The 18,681-nt window shown below is 56.1% G+C and overlaps 1 protein-coding gene across 1 annotated transcript in view; it reads left to right on the top strand.

Annotated features, from left to right (window-relative positions):
* The window catches only part of SHB (SH2 domain containing adaptor protein B), a 126,290-nt gene that overhangs the window by 90,375 nt on the left and 17,234 nt on the right, over positions 1-18,681 (top strand). The window contains exons 4-5 of the mRNA XM_054584636.1: positions 6,080-6,251; positions 12,091-12,210. Coding sequence (XP_054440611.1) covers positions 6,080-6,251; positions 12,091-12,210 — 292 coding nt within the window. The remainder of the gene's footprint in view (positions 1-6,079; positions 6,252-12,090; positions 12,211-18,681) is intronic.

Here is an 18,681-nt window from a genome sequence, read left to right on the forward strand (position 1 = left end):
CCCGCCCTTAGAGCTGGCTGCCGGTGGGAGGCTCACCAGAGCTGATCCCACCGGAGCTGAGGCCCGAGGCCCCGCCACCACACCCCACTGTAACAGAGTCTGGGGTGGGATCAGACAATGGCAAAGGTGGCCTGCAGGGCACAAGAAGAGAAAGGAATTCCACCTGGGGGGCATCTAGGGCAAAACTTGCCACGGAGGCAGCATTGGGGCTGAACTTGAAAGAATAGCTGGGACTTTTGTGTGCAGATAAGAAGGGATTCTAGAGGCAGAAAGGTGGGTGATGGATTTACAGACCGGCCATTCTTGTGACTGGAGCCTTGGGCTGGGTGTGAAACCCAGTGGGGTCTTGTAGGAGGAAATGCATCCAGGTCAGGTTGGCATCACGTCACTGAGCACCTCGAGCGCCAGCCGGGGCGTTTGCCCTCCATCCCGAGCACTGGGAGCCGGTGGGGGCCCGTGAGCCCAGCAGAGCTGTGCCTTAGAGGCCCATCAGCTTTTTTCCAACTTGTTCTCTGGCCAGCCCTAAACCGTAAGCAGAAAGGGGCCGGACCTCGAAGGAACAGATTTATTTCATCCAAGCAGGTATTTATTTACTAATCACCGTCTCCATGCTGAGCGCTGCAGTAGGTTTAGGGACAGACAAGGCAGGAGAGGAAAAAGAGAAGTAAATTGAATGCCAGGCGCTTCCCCCACAGAACAGCCAGGCTGATTGGGGAGCAGTGGCGTGGGCGCGCCCTGGGCTACAAGAGACGTGTCAGGTGCTGTGAGCTGCAGGGTTGGAAGGTAGTTTCAGCAGGAGGCATCAGTCAGGGGAGGCCTTTTGCCATCCTAGGAAGCTTCTGGGTGTCTTCCAGCTGGAGCAGGACAGTGGTCATTCCAGGTCCGGAGGTGGGAGGCACACCCCAGGGATCAGATGAATGAGGCACAGCCCCTGCCGCCATCTTTATAGGGAAGGGGGAGGGCCTGGCGCGGGTGACCCACAGGCCTGGGCGCAACGCACGGCCCTACCCCTTAGCTCAGAGAACCCGGGGGAGTTTTTCCTCACCTCCTCGCCCATGGCCCACAGGGTGGCCGGGTTCTTGTGAGGGTCAGAGCCGGTGTGGGTGCCTGGGACACCATCCTCCCTCATTTTCAGTGACCAAATTTCATGACCTATTGGTATAAAATCCACAATACAGCAGACCTTCAAGTAACGCCCTTTCACTCAACACCATTTCATTATAACGTTGATGAGATGCCATAGGAACTTAACTCTTACTTATATCCATCAGCCTGTGGTAGCATTGGTTTTGTTATGTATGTCATTTCGCTGAAAGTGGCAGAACCTGCCAATGATGTGAAGCGAGGACTTTACAAGGAAGAGGGGGGCCAGCATTGGAAGCTAATCTGGATGGAGGGGGAAATAAAAGGCCTCCTGGAATGTGGGGGTGCCTGAGCTGGGCCTCAAGGGATGAGGTCCGCCCTCAGACCCTTTTGGAAGGACATTTCAGGCATCACAAAGGGGCCTTTTCACCTGCCCCAGGAAAGGCAGGTGGAGCCATTAACTGGGCCCCCTCTGCCGCTGCCCGCTGCCCCGGTGCGGGTGCGGGTGCGGGGAGGGGACTGGTCCTGCCCTGCTGGTCTCCCCTCCCTCCCGCAGAACTCTGACTCCCATCTGTAATTGCCTATAGGTGGAATTAATTAGGTTCTGTCATTCTAACGACTCTGCAGGGGTGGCACATTTTTTTCTCTAAATGCAGATATTCTTTTGAGGGCTGTGTCTTCCTTTATCTTTTGCAGAAAATCACTAAATTAAAAGAATTGCCATTTTAAATTGCAGATTAAAGTGAAACTTAATTAGAAGGAATGAAGGCAGTAGTGTTTAGAGCTTTTGTTCTCAACGTGTTTTTTTTTTTCTTTTGCTCCTGAATCACTGCACTTGGAGTTTGTATATTTTTATTTTAGGTGAAATGATTTGCCTAATTAAGCCTGTCATTCACCACCACCTGTTCTCTCTAAAATATATGGCTATATTATTAAGCTCGCGAGCGAATGTATAAATTAATTCAGCGGGGAATTACAGTGTTGGCTGGGATGTTGCTAGGTTTTATCCAATTTATCTGGTAAGAAAACTGATATTTTTTCCCCAGTAAAGTGAATCAGCATCTTATTAAGTTTCTTCATTCAGTCGTTTGTTGAGCACTTGTTACGTGGCAGGCGTGTGCTAGGCATGGGGGTGGGGCAAACACGGTACAGCCCCTGATCTGGAGGGCACTGTGGGGAGCCAGACAGGGAAACTGGCAATTGGGATGCCATAGGCTGAAGTCAAGGCTAGTCTGAGGAGGGGCTGAGGTCAGGGAGCGCTTCCTGGAAGAGGCGACCCCTGAAGAGTGTGTGGAATCCGTCGGGCGCCGCGGTTGGTCGAGCGGGTGGAAGGGCGTGTCGCGGTGGTTCAGACGGAGGCCGCGGCCTGGAAGGGTGAATTCTGAGGCTGGGCAGCAGGCCAGGTCGCTGGTTGCTCTGAAGAGCTTCGGTTTCTTCCACGCTCCGCGCCTCTCTCGTCTCCCGCCCCGGGCCTGGCAGTGTGGAATGGGCATTTATATTGGCAGGAATCCTTAGGTTCTAATTTTAGCCGATGGAGCCTATGGAGGTTGTCAGAGGTGAAAATGCCTTAGAGCTCATTTGGTCCCCCTCTCCTCCGCCTGTGGCAAAACTGAGCCGAGAACCTCATCTCTGTCCTGGACCCTCCCCACACTGTGCCCCTAAGCCTGCGGCCTCCTCTCCACTCCTGACAGCCAGAGAGTGAGCAGAGGGGCCGTGGCCTGGGGAAGCGCAAGGCGGCCCCAGGCTTCTGACCCGTCTCCCGCCCCGCCCGCATCTCCGTGGGGCATCACCTCCTGCATTCCTCCCATTGAGGGACCTGGCCTGCGTCACCTTCCTCAACTGGCCTCCCTGACTCCAGGGCTGCCCCAGACCCGCACTCCATCAGCGGTCGGGGAGGACTCTAAAGCGCAACTTGGGAGAGCAATTGCTTGATTCAACCCACCCATGGGACCAAGTCCCAGCTCTTCAGAAAGAGGCTGTCTGACCAGGCCCTTACTCGTCTGCCTGCTCCCAGGGCTCTGCAAGGTAGGTGGCTCAGGTCAGAAATTGTTTCACCTCTTCCTCGCCCTCCTTGTCCCCCAAAGCATACCCTATTTCATTGGTTGCCATGAGGGCGGGCTGGTGTGGTTCAGCAGAGTCCTGGAGAGAGAGCCAGGCCACTGGGAAGCCAGGGAGGGACCCACGGTGACAGGGGTGCCACAGCCCCAGCTCTGCGCTTCACCGCCTCACGACCTTTATGAAAGCCCAGCTCATTAGCCAGGTAGAAGAGGGCTTTCTCATACATGCAACCCCAGGGCTTGTTCCCTGGAAGGGCCCTGAGGTCATTGCTGTCTTCTCTGTCCCTGTGGTTGGACACGGGACAGAGCTGTAGCCGGGCAGGACGGCAGGAGCCCCAGCAGCCCTCAGTCTGCCCCTGCTCCACGCTGCCAGTCCCAGCGACATGGGCTGTCAGTGTCTTTAGGTTGGAGTTCGACCCCCATCCTTTCTTCTCACGAAGCTCAGAGTTGTCTGTGTCTTCCCCTTCCTGGATAAAGCCAGCCTCGTTCTTCCAGTGCTCAGGCCAAAAGCCTGTTGTCTCCTCCCTTTCTCACACTCCACACTGAATACAGAGGCGAGCCCTGCTGTGTCTGCCCGCCGAACGCAGCCGGAATCTGCGGCTCACCGTCCCTTCCATGCACGTCTCCAAGGCCCGCCTCCCTACTCCCTGTGCTCCCCCTCCATCTCTCTCTCTCTTTTAAGTAAACTTCTTTAAAGAACAGTTTTAGGTTCACAGCGAAATTGAGCAGGGAGTACAGAGAGTTCCCATGTACCGCTTGCCCTCCATCTCTTTTCAGCACAGCAACCCTGTTATAAAAAGTGCCAGCTTAAAACCTTCCCCGTCAAAACATCCGAATGGCTCTCCTTTTCTCTCAGAATAAAATCCAAGCCCTTCCTGAGGCCCACAGAGCCCTGCTTCCTCCCACTCACCTTCCCCAGCCCCCACTATCCTCCAGTTGCCCTGGACTGTGTTGTTTCTCCAACACCCCTGGCATATTCCCACCTCAGGACCCTTGAACTTGCTCTTCCCTCTGCCTGGAAACTCCTTCCTTCCAACAGATGTCCACATGGCCCGTCCCTCCTTTCCTACAGGAATTCGTTCAGATGTCACCTTTTGAGAGGCCTGCCCTGCCCGGCTTTAGTTTCTCCACAGCACGTATCATCAGCTCGCATGCTGTGGGGCTGGCGTACGCCACGGATTGTCTGTCTCTCCTCCCGCGGGCTCTGAGCTCCACAGGCAGGGCTCTCTCTCTCTCTCTCTCTCTCTCTTTGCTCACTGCCGATTTCCCAACCCTGAACTGTGCTTGGCCCGTGTAAATGAATGTTTGGGGGTAAGGCAGGTGAATGGATGCCCTGCTAGGCCCCAGTGCAGTCATGAGAGTGACCACACACACTTGGATCCAACACTCTGGCAGGGAGCTCCCTACCTACTGTTTTCTTTCATGGTTAATAGAGAAGAGTGTCTTGGAAGGATGCAAGTGCTCCACAGACCTGACGGACGGTCTTGTCTCAGCCATAGGACAAGTCGATCCCCACAGACCAAGTTCGGTCCCCATAGACAGCACAGCACCACTGACGGGCTGAGTTTTCCCCCACCGCCGCCGTCCGTGAGTGTGAGGTTGATTGCTGTGTGTCTGGCTGGGGTCAGAGGACGGCTCGCCACATCTGCGCTTGCTGGTTGTAGGGGAGACATGTTGCCTGGCCAAGGACGTGTGTCCGTTGGCCAGCAGCTGGACACAACTTTGGGAGCCTTGTTTCACAGGCCCTGGTCCAGTGGACTCAGCACTCTGAGTGTGCAAGGTTCTTAGGATGTGTTCCCTCATCTGATCATCATAGCAGCCTGCTGACAGGGGAAATGTGCCTCGGAGAGGCTGAGTAACTTAGCCAAGGCTCGCGGGTAGCCAGGGCAGACTTAGGAGAGGAACTCAGATCTGCTCAGAAGCTTTCTCCTAGCAACTAGTACTGCGTCCACACTGAGCAGACATGACGATTAAAATACATACGTATAATGGATAACACTGAGCACAGACCACGTGCCAGGCACTCTGCTAAGGCGTCTGTGTGCACCAGCTGATCGAATCCTCACAACAACCCCACAAGGTGGGTGCCGTCACTGTCCCTATTTTTGAGAGGAGGAAACTGAGGCCCAAAGAGAAACTTGCAAGGTGGACTAGCTGGTCTTCAGGAATGCTTCCAGCAGCTCCAGTTTCACCTCAGTGTTTTTTGCTGTCTGTGGGTAACCTCCGGGGTCCTGCCCTCAAAGGGACCTTCCCTAAACCCGTGGGGGTAAACGATGCTCCCTCAGGCCCAGGAAGGAACAAAAGCCCATGGGAGGGCCTGTCCCCCTGTGACTAGCAATGTCAGGCCTCCCCTGGGGGCTGGGTCGAGGGCAGGGCTGGCTGTGTAGGGCCCACCCAGGGGGCACTGAGTGAAGAGATGCAGGCCTGGGAGGTGCCATATGACCTGGAGTGGAACTCAGTGGGGTTGTCTCAGGAAAGGGGGGGCAATATGGCCAGTGCGGCCCCTGTTGGGATGGGAGAACAGGAGCAGACAAGGAGCTACTTGGAGGCAGGCTCTTGGCACCAAACAAGGAATAACTTTCCTGAAAGTTGTCCAGGGGCCTGAGCCCCTGTAGGTGTGCCGTGCCCCCCCCCCCCCCCCCCCCCCGCCCTTGCTGGAGGTTGCAGGAGCTTCCTTTGGGGATAAAGCTTTGTTCAGTGGCCTCTGCAGACTTAACAAGCCCCTTGAACGTACCATCCGGCTTTAACAGCACCTTCGTGCCCTGTCTTAGGACGTTCACATCTTTTGAGCCATGTTTGTTCATTGCCTGGAGTCCTTCCTCCTGAGGATTGAAAAGCCCCAGCGAGAGCAGTCAGCCGACCCCTACCCCACTGCACCACGCAGTGACTCCTCAGGCTGAGCTCCCGGTAACCTTGCTCCCTCTCTCTGTCCCCCGCAGCCCAGTTTAACGGCAACGAGAAACGGCAGTCATCACCCTCGCCTTCCCGGGACCGGCGGCGCCAGCTTCGAGCTCCCGGCGGGGGCTTCAAGCCCATCAAACACGGGAGCCCCGAGTTCTGTGGGATCCTGGGAGAAAGAGTGGACCCTGCTGTCCCGCTGGAGAAGCAAATGTAAGTTCTAAGGGGGCGAAGCTCCACCTCAGCTCCCAGTTCATACCATACAGTCACTGCTCTTCCCTTTGTTTTCTTGATCTTGTTTTTAAAATTCACAGGCTAAGAAAATGTCAGAGCTCTAGGGGTCCTTTAGTCTACTGCCCTCCCCTGTCCCCATGTACAGATGGGCAGGCTGAGGCTCGCGGGAGGTCGAGGCCACACTCAGGTTCATGGCAGAACGGGGTTAGGACGTGTGTCTTATCCCCAGCCAGGTGCATTCTCTGTCCACACGGTGTTACCTCCCTTACTTTTGATGACTAGTAGGAGGGACACGGTTCACTCTTCCCTCTTACATCCCAGTTCCTATTTTCATCGTGTAGCCAATGAGTTTTCTGATAGCTAAATGTATACCAAATCGTGCGCCCTAATTGTAAATTAGATTTATTTTCCAGCTTGTGTTGTTTTTGCCCCACATCTGCTTGGTGTTAGCTGGGGAGGCCTTGACCCTCTGGATCTGGGTTTTCTCCCCAGCACTGCGGGTCAGGCCCGCTTCTGCCCTCCCTTGGCCGTGGCGATCCTTTCCCTCCTCTGCCTAGGAGCTTAATAGGTGCAGGTCCTCACTCAGCTCTGAAGCCCTCAGCTCCCCATCACCTCCAGGGCAGAGTCCCCTCGCCCAAGGCTGCCGCTCTGTAAATGGCTCCAAGCTGCTTTTCCATTTTCTCACCATTCCACACACCTGAGCTAGAGTGAGCTTCTCCAGGAACATGATCGAGCAGGTCCTGGGTCTTGTGCTGGTGTATCAGCCTCTTAACAAGCAAATGTGTGATAAATGGGGTTATCACCCCCATTAGACAGATGAGAAAATCAAGGATCGACGAGGGGCAGAGCCTTTCCTAGGCTCTGAAGGTTCCAGGGAAGAAGTAGAATTTGAACTCCAGCCCCATGACTTCTCCCCTCACTTTCCTCTCCTCGTGCACATTCTTGGCCCCCACCCTCCGCACACGCCTGGCACAGAGCAGGCACCCAGTGGGACAAGAGGTTAGCTGTCACCAAGCTGGTTCCTCCTAAGACTGTCTCACATGGATCACGAACTATTTCAGTCTCCACCCAGGGATTCTGGTCTCAGCAAGGCTGGCAGTGCACCCCTCGCAGGAAATGCTCGCCCGGTGAGCAGGATGCAGGGTTTTCCGATGATGTCATGCGCTCGTGGGCCCATTTTAAGCATGTGCTATCATCTCGGGAGGCTGCAGCCTCCTTGGGGCCTGCCCGTCGCCTGCTATATTGAGCACATGGAGGGGAGAGTGCTCCCAGCAGGCGTTGTATTCATCGTTCTTCATAGCCATGCAGATTGGGTGGCAGGTTTTGCTTATGTCTGATCAAACTGTATTTTTTAATCAACAAACGCAGTGTGATGCAGAAACGCCAGGAGTTGTTCAGCGTGCATCCTGACCCAGGTCTGCCTGGGGTCAGCGGCCCAGCCTGCTCTCCCCCCACCCCCGGCAGAGCTCTCGTCAGGCCGGGGCCCTGGAAGGCAGTGCCGCGTGCTTTCCTTTCCTGTTCCCACTCCACAGGGCCCTTGGCCAAGTCCAGAGTCATGGCCAGCTTTCCCTCCCCCGTCATCTCCTCTTCCCAGGATTACTCTGGCCTGCCGAAGGCCCTGACTCATCACCCAGAGGTGTGCTCAGGTAAAATCCCACTTCCCGCGCATCCGGGTGACCCAAACGGAGAGGATCACCTAATCCCTCCCCTCCCTAGCCCCCGGCTGATGGTGCCTCAGAGTTTGGGAGGCACCCCCATGTCCCGGCCTCTCCTCCAACCTAGCCCAGGGGAGAGGGAGGAGGACACTGACACACCGAGGGCTGTTGAGGATGAGCAGCCACTCCTCTGCCTGCTTTCCCTCCCAGGACAGTGGGAAAGCCGCTCAGGGGACACCCTTCCCACCCCCCGCCTCCTGGAGGCAGCTTATAACCCTCTCCGCCCTGCATCAGGAAGTGTTTTGTTTTAACAAACTTCTTGAAAGTAACTAAATAAATAAAATCTTGATCTTCCTGTAGCTCTTGCCCCTGTTGGGAACATAAGTTCTGTGAGGGCAGGAACTTGTTTGGGTCACCAGTGTCCTCAGTATGAATGTGCCTGGCACATAATAGGTGCTCGATAAATAGCTGTCTGATGAGTGGACAAAGTCCCCGCTGAGCTGCCAGCACATTCTCCCTGGCCTCGTCACCTCCCCTTCTTTCTCACCCACCACAGTCTGCTTCCCTTTGCTGCCCGGGTCACCAGGTGACCTCCTCTGTCCTCCATGGCAAGTCAGTATAGCAGGCGGCTCCCTCCTTCACAGACGGTCTGCCTGGGGCTTTTCTCCTGCCCCTCCCGGCTGCTGGCTGCTCACCTCAGCTTGACCTGAAGGGTGGTCTGTCCAGGCTCCGCTTCCAACCACGCACTCTCCCCGGGTAGTCTCCTCGGGGTCCTAGTGATGAGTCACCAGCGCGCGTCCCAGCCCACACTTCTCCCAGAACGCTCGATCCAACTGCCTTCTTGGCATCGCCACTTGGCTGACGAATGGGCATCTCAAATTTCAGGTGTTCGGATCTGGGCTCCTAATCTTTTCCTAGACCCTCACTCTCGCCCCAGCTTCCCCACCCCCGTAAACAGCACCACATCTGCCTAGTTGCTCAAGCCTCAAACCTGGAATCATCTTCAGTCCTTTTTTCTGCCTTACATCAGCATGTAACGCATTAGTAAGCTCTGCCGATTATCCATCCAAAATAACAGCCCGAATCTGTCCGTTCCTCTCATGTGTGCGGCCACCTCCCCTCCGGACCGCTGCAGAGGCCTCGTAACTTGGGTCCTGCTTCACTTCCCCTCTGGCCCCTCTTCAGGACAGCTGGGCTGACCTTTTGTAAGATCATCCAGAGCAAGTAATGTCTGTTTAAAACTCTCATTGCCCCCTACTGTGCTTAGAATGAAATCGCCCTCCTTCCCGTGGCCCACAAGGCCTCAGGGAACCGGACCCCTGCTCCCGCTCCACCCTCTTCCTGTACCACCCCTCACGGTGCCGGGCATCCTTTCTGCTCCTCTGCTCCATGAGCACCCTGAGCGCATTCCTCCTTCAGAAACTTCGTATTTGCTGGTCCTCTGCAGAGAACATGTTTCCTTCGGTTCTTTCTCATGATGCAGAGTCTCAGGTCACATGCCATCTCCTTACAAGCCTCCTTCATTTTAAAGTAGGCTCCCCCTTCACCCTCCCCACCCCCAGTCACCACCTTATCAGAAACCCAGTAGTCCTCCGTAGCACTTGTCACTATCTGAAATCGTTTCCAGAACCGATATTGATTCCCCATCTCCCTGTGTCGGCCCCATGAGATCGAGGATGGGGAAGGTGGTGAGTAAATATTGGATCAACTAATGCATATTGGATGGGCTGGGGTGGCGATGGTTGAATCTTAATTCCATCGTTCTGACCTGACGGGCCAGCTCCACAAAGTCCAGCACATCCCCAAGGTGTCCTCCTCCTTGCGGTCCAGGCAGGGCCTGCTCAGGGCCAGCAGTCGGCCGCCAGCCCCCACAGGCCCCCCCGCCACCGCCTGCCACCCTGCCCCCGGCCAGCCCCCTGCTTCCCCTCGGCGTCCTTTGGCCCTTGTCTCCCAGACGCCGCCTGGGTCTTCTTCCGTCCTCCCCCGAGTCCCCTGCCTTTCTCCCCATGTGGAGCAGCTGGAGCAGCCCAGGAGTTAACCAGCAGCTCCTCCTGTTTGCCCACCAGGGATTGCCCTTCTCGGGGACCCAGAGCCCCCACGTCTCTGAGAGCCCGCTTGCCCCTGTGCTCAGGGAGGGGCGGCGGCAGCCAGCACTTCCCCCGCGACCACTTTCCAGGCCTTTCCCTGAGGACGCCTTGGTGTCAAATGGCTGGAACTTGTTTTCCTAATAAAACCACACTTTTTGTCAGCTCACTGGAAGTGTGTTACACAGGTGACATTTCCCAGAAAACCACCTTGGCCAAATGTTGACTCTTGGTCCCGAAGTCGGCGCCACCCTGGTCTGCTTCCCCCAGTTACAGTCCTGGGTCCTTTCTGAAGCCTCCCTTGCGCCTTCACGATGCTGGGAGTGTTGTAATCGTGGCAGCCCAGCCAGCCCCCACCCTCACGTTTCTCTTAATTTCTACACAGGTTTAGAAAGGAAGGCGGGTCTCTGGTCTGCACGCTTCCCTGCTTTTTCCCTTGGCCAGTCTCCCCTCCAGGTATCCAGCCCCAGGGCTGACCTGTGAGTGAGCAGTCACCTCGGCTGTCAGCGACTCAGTCACATGCTGACGGGACAGGAACACTCACATCTACTCTCCAGCCCTTGCTTTCCTAAATCTGATTGTGTTTTCTCATTTGTTTGTTTGTTTGTTTGTTTATAATGACTTCATCACCACTGCGGCTTCCGGTGCAGGGCACTGCCTTGTGAAAGGCAGAAAGTGAACGGTGAAGGGCAGCTGGCCTGAGCACCGTGTGTTTCTCTAGGAGACTTTCTGTCACTGAACTCCTGGGGCTGCTCGCAGGGCGCTCACGGCAGGGCCAGGAGGCGGCATCCCCGCTCACGCCTGGGAATTGAAAAGGCGGCAGCCTGGAATCGGACAGCTGGGGAAGTCACCCGCGGCTGTCTGCAAGTTCAGCCTCTCTCTGCTGATGCGTGTGGCTGCCATTCACTGAAACTCACCCCATGCCAGGCTCTGCATAAGCCCTGTTAACACCCCATGTACTCCAACCCCCAAACAGGGGTGGAGTGATCCTAACTTGGTAGAGAACCAAGGCTCAGCCAGATGCAGCCACTTGCCCCAGACGCCCTGGCTGGACAGTGACCGACCCGTATGTGCCTCTGCGGTCAAAGCGTGATCCAGCCTCGCGGTCCAGCACCTCTGGTTCTCTTCCCGACCCTATCTCTCCCCACCTTCCCACTGCCCCCGCCCCTCAGAGACTGTAATGTAAACAGAAAAGTGATCTGCATGTACCCACTAAGTGGTGTTTTTGCTCTTCCACTGAATTTATACCTTCAACTTCTCCGGTCTCAACAATCCCTCTTCCCCTTCTGTGCAGCAGTCGGGGGCCGTAGGCCATCAGCCACTGTATCCTCTTCTGCTTCCGCCGCCACCACGTGGTGTCCGGAAACTGCGATGCTGGGACCCCACATGTCCAGTCAATGCAGCAGCACCGGGGTGGCCACCCTGCTGAGCGATGAGCGTGGCTCACTTGTCCTGCAGATGTCACAGAGCCAGCACCTGTCCCTCCTGTCAGCACCCTCAGATGGCTGCGGGGTCACGCGGGTGGAGAAAGCCAGAATCCTCACAGCGCACACAGGCCCCAGACCCAGCTCTGCCTCACGGCCCCTTGCGCCTGTCCCCGCCCCTCGCCGCACTCCACACTGATCTCCTTACTGTTTCCAAACACCGCGGGCCCTCCTGCCTCGGCCCTCTGCCTTTGCTGCCCCTCCCTCTGCCCAAATGCTCTTTTCCAGCTGCTGGCCTTTGTGGCTTCCTCCATCACCTCCTCAGGTCCACGCTCAAACATCACTCTCCCCGGAAGGCTTCCCTGGCCACTGCTTAAAATAGCCATCCCTACTGAGAGCCCTGGCCCACGCGGCCGCGCTTTGTTTCCTCCATAGCACCCACACTAGGACGTTGCCTTCACGCAGGAGGCGGCTGTGAGTTTGTCCCTGTTCTCCCCGGGACCTGGCAGGCAGCAGGCACTCGGTAAATGTGTACAGAATGACTCGGACCCACATGCACATGCACCTGCCTTGTCATGAGGGGACCGCGCCTCCTCGGGGAGGAGCACGTTTCAGGGTCCTCTCCTAGGATTCTGACCCTCTCCCTTCTCCACAGATGGTATCATGGAGCCATCAGCAGAGGAGACGCCGAGAACCTGCTGCGACTCTGCAAGGAGTGCAGCTACCTTGTCCGGAACAGCCAGACCAGCAAGCACGACTACTCTCTGTCCCTGAAGTGAGTACAGCCTCGTCACCCCTGAGCCCTTCTCAGCAGCCTCACGCGAAGCATGGCCATATTGTGTCCGTGGCCGAGACCTGCCGGCATCCCCCCGGGAAACTTGCCAGCACGAGTTATTTCAAGCCTGCGTTTTTCAATTTGATCTTACTCCCCTGGGATACAGAGGAGTCTTTATGTTCTGTTTCTGCCTCCCCAGAAGAGGAGGGGCCTCTTCCTAGGATTTATATTAAATAACCAAGAATAGCTTTCACATCGGCTGGGCGCCAGGGACTGTATGAAGTTCTTAGCATACCTAGTCCCTCTCAGGCCTCACACCATCCTTGGATGAAAAACATATTGTCCCCGTTTCGCAGGTAAGGAAACTGAGGCACAGAGAGGGACTATGGTTGGTCCAAGACGTAGGGTCAGGACTCGAGACCAGCCGTTTGACTCTCCACTGCTGCTGTGAGAACAACCTTTTCCTGTGTTCCAGGTTGCTATTCGGACAGGCCTGGTTTCTAGGTATTTCACAAAAGTTTTCGGGAGGAACAGGGGGAAAAGCTGGGAAGAGTCCCGATGGTGGTAGCACCCGGGGCTGCTTTGTGAACTGTCCGGTCTTTCTGACCCATGAGGCATTGCAGTCCCGTTAGGTAGCCCCAAAATAAGAAAAAAGTTTTTATTGGTTGAGTGCTTCCTTCGTCAGTGCTGTTACTAGACAGAACCCAATAGATGTCTAAACCCCGTTTTACAGATAGGAAAACCGAGGCCCAGAGAGAGGAGGGATTGCCCAAGGACACATAGAGAATTAGTGACAGAATTAATTAGTTAGTGACTAATTAGTTAATGACAGAAAAACGCAGGCCTCCGGCCAGCACAGACTACCAGCAATAGCAAAGCCCTCTCTGTTTGCTTTCTGCTCTGTCGCCGGTGTTAGGGGGCACGTGGCGGGGAGAGGGCCTGCTGGACGCGACGGTCAGGAGAGCCCGCCTGCAGGCCGGCTGTGAGGGCAGGGAGATCAGCGCAGCCCCCGAGGGGGAGATTGGCCTGCGCTGTCTGCTCAGGACCGCTCCCGCCCGGTGTGCTGGGCTCCGCCCTGTGAGGGCCAGTGACAAACTACAGGGCTGCTTGGGCAGGAAACAGAGGCATTCACTGGAAGTCTGCCTGGAGAAGGGACAACGTGCGGAGACATGGTGGGAACCACACGCCTTTCAAGGGCTATCAGGGCAGACAGCGCGCCCGCGGTCAGGGGGCCCCAGGTGAGGGAGTTACGGGCAGGCAGATTCTAGCTCAGTGAGGGAAGAGTTTGCGAACAGTCAGAGCTGTTCCAGATCAAGAACTAGAGTGGCCTCCAGCTGACTCAGTAGGTGGTGAGCATCTCATCTCTGGGGTTACACCAGGGGCCGGGTGACCAGCTTGCCAGGGAGGGCAGCCAGGAAGGTACTCAGGACCACAGACACCTGTGTACATCTTTGTCCACCCTCACACCCGGCAGCTTAAAGAATCAGGTCAGTGATCGCAGCTGAGGAAAATTCAATACGCTAAACAGCAACTGGGCTGGAACGCGGGCCTGGGGGTGGCCAAAGCCAGAGACCATCAGGCCCAGTTTGGACGACTGGTCTCTCTGCCCATGGATGCATGTTTGTCTAGAGCTGTTACACCCCAAAAGCCATAGGGGTGGTCCTCCTGATCAGATTTCCCTTGAAGAAGCTCAAAATTGGGGAGGTGGGCTAGGCCATTCCATGGCTGGGCAGGGCAGCTGGTTAAGGGAGCATAGGCTGGCTTCCCAAAGTAGCCCCAGTTCCCAATGACCAGTCTGGCTGCCAGCCAGTGAGGGACACTTGGCATTAAGCACCTGGACCACCAGTGGGACTGGAGCTGAACATGCCATTTGCCTGGACAGGTGCCAGCTTTGCCAGGCACCCCATGAGGCGTGAGGACTCTCAGGTTCCCGAGGCCTGCCTGGCCGCTCAGGGCATGGAGTGGCCCTCCCTATGCACAAGGTTGTCAGGAGCGTGGTGCAAATTGACACTGGAATTCCAGCTATGTTTTCTTGTAAACTTAGGTCACTCTGTGAAAGGATTCTAGGGTGGAGAAAGGACTCGGGGGAATCTGGCCTCAGAGGACAGGCCCTCCACCCTCTCCGTCCTTCTCTCAGCATAGTTATGAGAACCTTCCGTACTGGGCACTGGGCAGGGCAGCAGAGGTAGAGCCAAGGTGGGAACAGCCCGGCCCAGGCCACGCTGCACAGAGGGCCTTGAACAGGGGTAGCAGTCCTTGCCACAGAGGGTCAGGAAAAGCTGCAGGGAGGAGTTGCACTTGAACCTTAAAGGGATGGTAGGTGTTTTTTTTCCAGGTAGAGGGGACAGCCCAGGCGAAGCCCATTGCAGGGTAGAGGCAGCAGAACGACCTTGTCAAGGCCGGAGCAGAGGCAGCGGACTCCCACCAGCGTCTTCCCACCCCCTTCTAAGCATTCCTCATACCAGGTCAGAAGGTCATCAGATGTCAAGCCTGGAAGTGAGCTGTGAGGCCCACCTAGTCCATCCCTTTGCTTCCTGGGTGGGGAGACTGAGGCCCATCGGGGATTCATGATTGACCTAAGTCTCCCCAGCTGGCAGTTAACCATACTCACAATTGGAGATGGCGACTGCTTCCCGCTGTGGGGACTGACAGATCCCTGCACCAGCCAAGGCTACCCCCCTCTGCCCCCCACCGAAAGCTCCTGCACCCATGACAACCCAAGATGGCGCCTGCACTCCCCACTCATCGCCTCTCGGTCCCCTCCATGGCGCACGGCCCCCACCTGTGAAGCAGTCTTACCGGGATCCTGCCTGCTTGCTTTTGGAACACTGCGCTTGTCCCCTCCGCTCTGCAGAACTCTCCCTCCCTCCCATGTGCAGCCTGGCTTGACAGAGCAGCAGGTCCTTAGGCTCCCTCTCAGCAACCAGCAGACATGTTGGCCCTGGTGTCAACCACTGACCCCCCGCGTGCACTCACTCCAGCCTCTGGAAGCAAGGGATTGAGAATTTAGAAATTGGCACAAACACATCACACTCTAATATAGTTTCCTGTCTGGAAAGGCGGTCAGTGGGGGAAAGAGATGAAAAGTCTTGAAAAATCTCATTAAAAGAGTTCTTCAGGCATTTTGGACTATGAATGACTCTTTGCAAGTTCTAGTTCCATGAGTTTTTGCAAAGGAATCTGGACAGGATGAGGGAAACAGGACTTCAAAGCTGGAGAGCTTGCAGCTGAGGCGCCAGGAGCAGGGTGAGTGCCAGGCCCTGCCCTCCCTCTGCCGGGTGGCCTCTGCCTGCACTGGGCCCTTGCCTGGGAGACAGAGTGGCACTTCTTAGGCCCCTGCAGGATGCCGCTTCCCCTTTGACAAGAGCCTGGCCTCGGCTCTCTTCAGGTGGCGCGAGCCTCAGCCCTGGTGCGGGAGATGGCCCCAAGGAGCCTTCAGCTTTCAAATCTCCAAAGACAGAGTGCACAGCATCCTTGCAAATGTGGCTCAAGAGATGCTTCTGGGGTCTGGCCTATTTCCATCAGGGTGCAACGCAGGCTCCACCATTCAGGAATCTTTCTCAGCCCCTGTAAGCTCTGCCTCATTGGGTGTCAGTCATTTACTGGGCCCCGGCCCTCCAGGAGTTCACGGCTGGGGGCTGGGGAGATATTTACACCTGTAACTCATGTGCAGGCGGTCCCTGACTTCGGAAGGTCTGACTTAATGGGTTTTTTTATTTACTCTCATGTGAAAGCAATACACATTCAGTAGAAATCATCCTGCAGATTTTGAGTTTTGAGCTTTTTTAGGCCAGCAATACACAGTGCAACCCTCTCGTGTGGTGCTGGACAGCAGCAGAGGGCGGCAGCCCCTCGTCGGGCACTGGGTACCGAGAGTCAACACCGATACTTTACAGTGTAGTACGAGATGCATTTTCAACTTAACATACTTGCAACTTATGACGGGTGTATCAGGACGTAGCTTCATCGCAGGTCGAGGAGCAACATGTTTAGGGCTACCCAAACAGTAAGTGCTCAGGGCCATGGTGGAGGGAAGGACCAGAAGAGGGCCTGTGTGGGGGATGAGCAGGGCTTCGACCTGGGGTTGTGGCGGCGTGAGCGGCTCAGGCAGAGGGAGGGCGCAGAGGCAGGAAAGTGTGGAGCTTGTGCCGGAACAAATAACATTCTGGTGGGAGCCAAGGAAAGGTGCCTTCTCGGTCTCCAGGCTGAGGAATTAGGGCTATCACCTGCAGTACAGGGCATCCTGAAGGTTTTGAGCTGGGTACAGTTGCGTCCTCAGAGCTGTATTCTGGAGTCTTCAGTGACACAGGGTGCACCATGTGTCCTGCCGAGGAAGGGCCACCGCTTCTGCTCCCTACGTGCCCCCAAATATGCCACGGGGCTGGGAAGTGGGCAGCATGTGGGCCGGCATTCTTGGGGGGGATCCATGCTGATCTCCCCCAAGAATGAATCTACACCTTTTCAAGATGTAGAGGGAAAACACGAGTTCTACAGCCAGAGATACCTGGGTTCAAATCCTGGCTCCATCTTTTCCCTGCTGTGTGATGTTAGGCACGTGACTACCTCCCTGATCATTACCTACAAAATTGTGCGGGCCACTCTCACAAAGCTGTTGAAAGAAGTCTAGCTGGCCCTCCAAATCTATGGGTTTCACATCCATGGATTCAACCAGCCAGACAGAAAATATTGGGGGGGAAAATGTTACAGTATTACTAACTTTTACTGTATAGTCAAGGCCAAGATGGTGTCTGTACTGAACATGTAGACTTTTTTTTCTTGTCATTAGTTCCTAAACTATACAGTATAACAGCATTTACATTGTACCGGGTATTATAAGTAATATAGGAATGATTTAAAGTATATGGGAGGATGTGGGTAGGTTATATGTAAATACCACGCTGTTGTTAACAAGGACTGGAGCATCCTCAGATTTTGGTATCTGAGAGGAGTCGTGGAAGCAACCCCCCACAGATTCCTAGGGATGGATGCCCCGTAATGCAGCGCGGCAAGTGTGCCCCACCCAAGGCCCACAGCAGGTGCTCAGTATATGCTGGTCACTGTTCGCCCAGCATTCCCAGAGCCTTTAGAAATCACCGTGGAGGCAGCAGAGTGGAGAGTGCTGGGCAAGACCAAGAGCTCTAGGGCGCAGTGAGGCCATCCCTGCACCCGGAGGGCTTGGCACGTCTCTCCTCCCTGCATCCATAGAAGCGCAGTCCGGGGTTTGATGAGTCAGTTTGCTTCCAGGTTAAGGGCTCCACAGTTAGGGCAAGGTGCCTTTCGCCTCGGTCCCAAGGATGGTGAGAAGGCCCCAACTCCTTCTCCAAGCAGAGGGGGAGGGGTGAGACAATTGATCTGACTTGATTAATGACACCTGGCTGGTTCTTGCTTGGTGCTGCAGGTTTGTGCTGACTGCGAGGCAGCGCCCTGCTGCCTTCCTGGAAGCCTCAGTCTCAGGGGTAGCGCCGGGGAAAAGGGCGACCATGAGGCTTCCTGGGGCTCAGTGGAGGGCAGCGAGTGGAGCTGGGCCCGCCTGGGGCTGAGGGGTGCATGCTGGGGGCTCATTTCTCTTAGAGCTGTTTTTCTTTCTCTCCCCTAGTTGATTTATATTGCAAAGGAGAGAGTTTTCAAACAGTAGGCATGTCTGGGTCCGGACAGGCAGGCAAGTGATTAATCTTAGTTTGTTGCTGCTGACAGCCAGGAGCAAGAAATAATAAAGGTTTACAGAGTGGGGAGGGGGTGGAGGGTGAGGAAAGGCTGCTCGCCCTTCGTCCGTCAGCAGGGAGCATAGACTTCACTTCCCTCCACTGCCCAAGCACCCCTGTGGGGTCAACATCTGAGGCTCCAAACACTTCGCTGCACGGTGGCGGCCGCTCCTGTAGCCGAGCCTGCAGGGGGCCACGCGGACGAGGCAGGACCTCCCAGCCATTGTGGAGTTCCCTGCACAGGACAACGTCCAGCCCCAGAATGGCTGGGCTTCCATCCCCTGTAGCCCTTTCCCCAGCCCTGCCGCTGAGACCAAGGCTTCAAGGAAGACAGGTGTGTGCAGCCAGGGCACCGCCTGGCTCTGAGGAGAGGGGCCCTGGGTTCCTGACCGACGGCCCCCCAATCCTCTTGACTCTGTGCCTCTCTGAGCTGCCAGGTGGGTGTGAGGGCTGGGGAGGGGGATGCCTAAGAAACAGAGAGAGGATGGCCCGGGCAGGCAGTGATAGCAGGGGGTGACGGGAGACTTGAGGGTGGGAGTAGTCAGCCCTGCACAGTGCGGGGAAGAGCGGCTTTGACATGGTGCTGAGAGAGGATGAGAATTCTGGGGCAGTGCGGGGTGAGCAGGGTATGGAGCTGCCTGCACTGAGGAAGCAGCAACCCAGGAGGAGAGAGAGCATCCTACTTTCCAGCCCTCAGTTTCCGGCACGTCCTCCCACCAGCATCTTCTTCCCCATCCCCAGGAGACGAGCAGCGCTGGGCCGTGGAAGA

The sequence above is a fragment of the Pteronotus mesoamericanus genome, unplaced genomic scaffold (genome assembly GCF_021234165.1).
Source record: "Pteronotus mesoamericanus isolate MK-2021 breed Mesoamerican mustached bat unplaced genomic scaffold, CSHL_Meso_final contig_78, whole genome shotgun sequence".
Classification (NCBI taxonomy): domain Eukaryota; kingdom Metazoa; phylum Chordata; class Mammalia; order Chiroptera; family Mormoopidae; genus Pteronotus; species Pteronotus mesoamericanus.